The sequence below is a fragment of the Pelophylax lessonae genome (genome assembly GCF_965119305.1).
Source record: "Pelophylax lessonae genome assembly, chromosome: 1".
Taxonomy (NCBI): domain Eukaryota; kingdom Metazoa; phylum Chordata; class Amphibia; order Anura; family Ranidae; genus Pelophylax; species Pelophylax lessonae.
In genome coordinates, this window is record NC_138768.1 from 45,658,558 (window position 1) to 45,665,128 (window position 6,571).

The following is a 6,571-nucleotide window of genomic DNA, read 5'->3' on the forward strand; positions in this document are numbered from 1 at the left end:
GGGAAGGTCCTTTTCTGTTCCAGTATGATTGCACCCCTGTAGAAAGCCAGCTTCATAAAAACATGGTTTGATTTGGAGGAACTTGAGTGGCCTACACAAAGCCCTGACCTCAACCCTACTGAACATCCTTAGGATGAACCAGATCGCTGATTGTGAGCCGAGTCTTCTCATCCAACATCTGTTCCTGACCTCACAAATGCTCCTTTGGCTGAATGAACACACATTCCTTGTAGAAAGCCTTCCTGAAAGAGTGGAGACTGTTATAGTTGCACATGGGGGCAAATTCCTTAATTTTGGCCATGGTTTTGGATAGGAATGTTCAACAAGCCTATGTAGGTGTAATGGTCTGTTGTCCACAAACTTTTGGCCATATTATACCGACTGTACTAAACAAGTGAAAAATTGCATCAGTGGCAAAAGTTCTGGATGTGAATGCGTATGCTTATCCTTGCCAGGGGGTGTCAAGTGGGAGTATGCTTTTCTAGAGAGATACTGGGGAGACACTTAATGTGATCCAGCACCGTGTGCACAGAATCTTTCATCTGAATATAGAAGAATGCTGAGGGCTCCAGTATGATAGGGGAAGCATAAAGGTTGCAAAAGTATTTTTAAAGACCGTGCTTATGGGTTTCATTTACAAACAGGCATGATTATATTTACTCCTTGATATATATATATATATATATATATATATATATATATATATATATATATATATATATATATATATATATATATATATATATATATATATATTTTTTTTTTTTTTTTAAATACTGTTTTCTTTGAATCTGGTTTGAATCGGGTGGTGGGTGACCAAGGACTGCCTTTAAGCCTGCCATACACAGGTTGAACTGCATCCATTTCCTGCAAAATTCAAGCCATGGGTGGCTTTGTCGGCATTACTCAATTTTCTGATCAACTTTTGTTGAAGGAGTTGGGTGGAAAATTGATAGCTGAACAGTGACTGAACCCAACCAGATGCACTCGCTGTTCGAGTATTATGGTAGCAACGGGTGTCGGATGTCTGAGTACAATGGCGTTCAGTGAGCTCTACGGGAGTGAGCTCTACGGGATGTACTGCTTTCAGTCCGCGCTCACTGAGAGGAGGCGGGGCAGAGGCGGAGCGCAGACTCAAAGCAATACATCCCGTAGAGCTCACTGAGAAGAGGCGGGGCGGAGGCGGGCCAGAGCAGGGGCTCAATGCAATACATTTGAGTACAGCTGGTGCCGGTGTAATAATGCGAGATTTCGTCACTAGGCGATTCGCAAGGGCTGCTGGGATACATCCCAGCAGCCCTTGCGAATCATGAATGACGTAATCGCCTATAAGCGGCCGGACCCGGAAGTGCAGATAAATAAATAAGAAAAAAAGTATTTCCTTGCAAAAAAATAAAAAATAGTTTCCATTGATAAAAGTATTTTTAAAGGGGATTACGTTCATCTAAACTTATTAAAATGGGTGGAACTCCACTTTTAAAGAACACTAAAGCCAATTTTATAGTTTACCATTTTATAATGCAAAGCCTGGCCTTGCTGCAGACTCCAGAAAAGTCCCTTTTCGAAGCTCACATGAAATAACGAGATATCTGCCGTCCAGATGTGAAAATCATTTGGAGGGATATGCACAGAAAAAAAAAAAACTGTTAATGGGAAAATTGGTCTGCACCGTGAGTTTCCTGTAATTAACGAGGACCTCTTTGAAAATGTCTTCTCTGGGAAGACGGCTAAGATGGGGGCCCAGATGTTGTCTAAAAAGAAAAAAATCAAATCTTTTTCAGTTGTCCTGAGGCAAAACTAAACCGATAAACTGCATAATGAGTTTTGAGTAATTAAGACCGGGCTTTAATATTTAAACACACACGTTGGGTCTATCTGCCCCCCTTGCTGTATAAACTTCAGTGCCTGAACCAACATATGGAAAATATAAGGCGCATATTTAGCTAATGAAGAGATCTGTTGCATGCATTGTGTGTTTACACAAGATGGCTCTCTGCTGTTATGATGCACTTTTTATAATCTCAGCATATGAAGAAAGAATGCAGATAAACATGCCCAGAGGCAAGAGATGGTGCTTGCAAAAGCCGACCGTCAAACCATTTCCAGGATAAAACTGATGGATGGTATCGTCCGGTGGTATTCAGTTTTCTATCATGACAATTTCCTTTGAAACTACTGTTAAAGCAGAACCCAGATATTGCCCCTGCCACTAGTTATCTTCAGTTTGATGGCCAGTTTAATTTAACCTACCTTCTCTGAGCCCAGATCATCCTGGTCCTACTCCCAGCCTGTGACAGTGAAAGTATAGGCAGTATGGTTGCTGTCACTCTTCTCTCTCCTCCTATCAGCTACTTGTACTGCTTCTTCCTCTCACTGTCCAGCCTTGCTGTACAGGGATTGAAAAGTTTTTTTTTACCTTTTATCATTAAAGCAGAACTTTACCCATAGAAGGCCCCTTTCACACAGGTGGTCAGTTTTTCAGGCGGGTTTGATTGGACCCCCCATTGTCCTTTATAGAGCAGCAGATGTAAATGGACATGTGTCCATTTAAGCTCGCCAACATCCAATCTGATCAGATCCCCTAAAAACAGATGGATGGGGATCCATTTCCCATCCGCCTATCGGATCGAATGGCATTCGGTTGTAAACAGACTGGCGGTCTGTTTACATATGGCTGCCCATAGAGGAGAGCAGGCTGTGTCTGCTCCGCATAAGTGGATACAGACCAGTCATCCTCCTGCTCGGCAGGGATCAGCAGACAGATCTTGCGCTGAGCAGGCAGACTCCTGGCGGAATCCACCCCATGAAAAAGGGGTCTAACCGTTTCATAACTAAGTTTTTTTTTAAACAAATAACAAAAGACCACGTGTAACAACACCAGCCCAGGACCTCCATATCCAGCATCTTCACCTCCAAGATCCTCCGCCACCCGGACTGCTGCTGCAACAATCTGTTTGCATAACCAAAGAATTTCTGCACAAATTGTCTCAGGGAAGCTCATCTGCATGCTCGTCATCCTCATCGGGGTCTCAACCTGACTACAGTTCATCATCGTAACCGACTTGAGTGGGAAAATGCTTACATTTGATGGTGTCTGGCACTTTGGAGAGGTGTTCTCTTCGTGGATGAATCCCGGTTTTCTTAGATCTTTAGAATATGAGGGGAATAAAGTAATTAAAATAAGTAGAAAAAGTATGTCAGGGAGTGGGCTTGTACAAAGATAATCGGGTAAAATATTTTTACCTGATTATCTTTGTACAAGCCCACTGCCTAACGTACTTTTTCTACTTATTTTAATCACTTTATTCCCCTCCTATTCTTATGACCAGGGATGGAGGCATCTAGCCCCATTGGGCAGAGCCTCATATAAAGTCCCACCTTCTGAACTTTTGTTCAATTTTTTCTTTCTTAGATCTTTGAGTTCAGCTCATGAAAAATGGAGGCAAAAACAAGTGTTGCGTTTATAATTTTGTTCAGTGTATATATAGTATAGTTCAGGGATTCCCAAACTACAGCCCTCCAGTTGTTCAGGAACAATTCCCATCATGCCTAGCCATGTACAGGTATGTGAATGTCAAGAGTTTTACAATGCCTCATGTGATGTGTAGTTCTGCAACAGCTGCAGGGCCGTCGTTTGGGAATCCCTGGTATCGTTCATAACCTCGCCCATAAGTGTCCTCCCTGACGAAAGGGGAATGAAAGGCAATTGCCTTCCTGCAATTTTTTTTGTAGGGAAATAACTCGACCTCCAAATACACAGAAAGCATGGAGCAGATGCAAACTCAATGCTAACAGCATTTTACAGTGAGCATTGAGCTCAATTAATTTTAGGTATTATAGATTTTTGCCTTTTCACAAGCTCATATGATTTTAAGGCTTGACATATAAAAGGATTTACCTTGCACTGTGTGTATGTGTGGCTTACATGTTATTAACATATATATTTCTATTTTTATTTATTTTACCAGCAAATGCCTCTCTTCGAAACCGCTTCAAACGCTGTGAGATTGAAGCCATCCAGACGGAGGTGAGGAAAATGTGCAACTACAATAAAATCCTGTCCACCAAAAAGAACATGGATCATGTGAACAAAATCCTAAAGGCCAAGAGGTTACAGAGACAATCAAAGACCGGCAATAACTTTGTGAAGAAAAAGCGAGGCCGCCCCAGGAAGCAGCCAGTCTTGTTCGATGACGATTCAAGAGACCAAATGCCCATCCTGGAAAAATGTGTGGACCTCCCCAACAAACGAGGTAAAAAATGTAACTCCCAGGAGTTGGAAAGGAACTGTAAGGACTTGGTCATGGACACTATTGAAGCCGTCATACATATGGCCAGAGAAACTCAAAACTCTCATGGGCAGAGAAAGGGGAAGCGGAGACTCGTCGAAGAGGAGGAAGTAAAGACAAAGCGGCATCGAAGGAGACGAGGGGAATCTAACATTTCTCCCTAATAAGCGTCATCTTTGGGTTGATAATCAGGCTGACTATAGACTTTTATGGGGTAGAAGAACCTCTAATTGAGGCTGCAACACCCGATCTTTTTGTTCTTTTCCTGTTTTTTTTAACATTACAAAATGACAGCTTTTTACAGTGGGTTTTGTACGGCTTTGGACTCTAGACTTCAAACCTGTATTTTCATGCTACGTCATATGTTATGTTGTCAGTAGAAAAACGACAACTTGTTTTTGGATGTGGCTTTTTGTTCCAGGATACTGAAGTAGGCTTCTGAGCTCTGATGGGAGGTCGGTCTTTACTGGAAAATTGCAATCCCTTTGTTTTTACTCATAGAAAAAAAAAAGTTTTCTAATGGCCAGTGACAATGGGAAAAAAAAATGCTATCTGTAGATAAAGGGGACCTTACTTATAAACCTTACCTATGTCTTCTCAGTCAGGTGGTTATATAGATGAGGTTCACCTCAACCTGGGCATCTTTCCATATTAGGAAACACACTGTGTTTAAAACTCCCCCTTCTAATTAATAGACACAGATACATGTACCTCAAACAACATGTAGACATCGATGCATATGAAATTTGTTTATTGGTAATAACTTATATGTATCTTTTTAATATGATACTTTGCATGGAATATCGACACTAAGTGGTCTCGGCTTTAACGCACTGGATCATGTGTCCCATCATGAAGCATAGATAGGCCTTTTACTCTTCTTTTTTTTTTTTTTTTTTTTTTCTTGTTTCTTTAAAATAAGATTTTTGAATAAGCTAAAATCTAGGAGTTGCCTTCATTCAAGTATATCATTAGAATGTTATATCAAGTATGTAACCTTGAAGGTTTTTCTTCTGTTTGCCGTGCTCAGACATTTTTCTTTTCCATACTTCCATGCCTTCTCTTGATATCTGGTAAGCGTACATATTGGTAGAAAATTATCTTCAGACAAAAAGTATTTTGGCTGGGTTGAAAATGTTAGTCTGCTTCTGACAGTCTCTAGATTTGTATTGGTCTGTCATGAAGTTCCACAAAGTGCTACAATCTTAAAAAGTCAACCCTACATCCTTTGCGTATGACACCAAACCCAACTTTACGCATGATTTTCAATGTTTATGTTGACTTTCAGGAGCAGTTTTTTGATAGCTAGGTTGTTGTGTTTTTTTCACCAAACCCAACTTTACACATGACTTTTAGTCTTTATGTTGGCTTTTATGCGTTAATATGTGATAGCTAGATGGTTTTTTACATCAAACCCAAATTTAAAGTGTATTGGAGTCAAATCTGAGACAACCCCGTTTTATGTTTGTGTTCCCATTCACATAGCAAACCTAAAAAAAAAATTCTTACCTTTTTAGATGTTTCTTAGGAGAGGGTTTCATGGCTGACTGCAAGCATTTCTCAACAAGTTCAGTCTAATCTGTCCCAAAATATAACTTTAAAGCCCCGTACACACGCATCGAAAATTGGCAGGGAATTTTCGTCCGACAACTGATCTGCCGATTTTCGGCTTGTTAGTATGATGCTTCCGACAACCAACTCCGACTTTTCGGCCAAAAAAAATCTGGTGTACAGACTATTGGCCGTCAACACAACGGCCGATTTTCGTGCAGTCAGTACAGATTTCGACAGGGAAAAATCTGATGAGCAAGTCTGGGCATGCTCAGTGAAGAAAGAACACAAAGAAAGCAAACCAACACATGACATCACTTCTGAAGTAGAATTTTGTTGGGCGAGAAAATTCGTGTGCAGTCTAGGCACATTCCAACCAACAAAAGACGGACGATCGGTCGGCCGATAATCATTGTGTGTGTACGGGGCTTAAGACCGGATAGGCTTCTTCTCATCAACATACAATGAAAAATCCCAGCTTCTAAATTTGTAACCCTTTGTTAGGACAATGTTGAAATCTAGTTTACAACTGAAGAGAGAAGATCTGCCAGCCCCTTAAAGACAGAGTTAATTTTTGCAAACAGACCCCCAGGCCCCTCATCAAACAAAGAGAACTAAGTGGACTTTTTCCTCGCTGGTTTTCAGAAAAGAACATCTACAAAAAAAGTTTGTTTTTTTGCAATGTGAATGGGGCATGTAACAAATGTAAAAGTAGGAGTTATCCCAATTTG

At 40.7% G+C, this 6,571-nt stretch overlaps 1 protein-coding gene across 1 annotated transcript in view; it reads left to right on the forward strand.

The window, feature by feature from the left end:
• Positions 1–5,179, forward strand: part of SETBP1 (SET binding protein 1) — a 307,969-nt gene extending 302,790 nt beyond the window's left edge. Inside the window, exon 5 of the mRNA XM_082258943.1 lies at positions 3,969–5,179. Coding sequence (XP_082115069.1) covers positions 3,969–4,453 — 485 coding nt within the window. The 3' untranslated portion in view covers positions 4,454–5,179. The remainder of the gene's footprint in view (positions 1–3,968) is intronic.
• Positions 5,180–6,571: the final 1,392 nt, after the last annotated feature.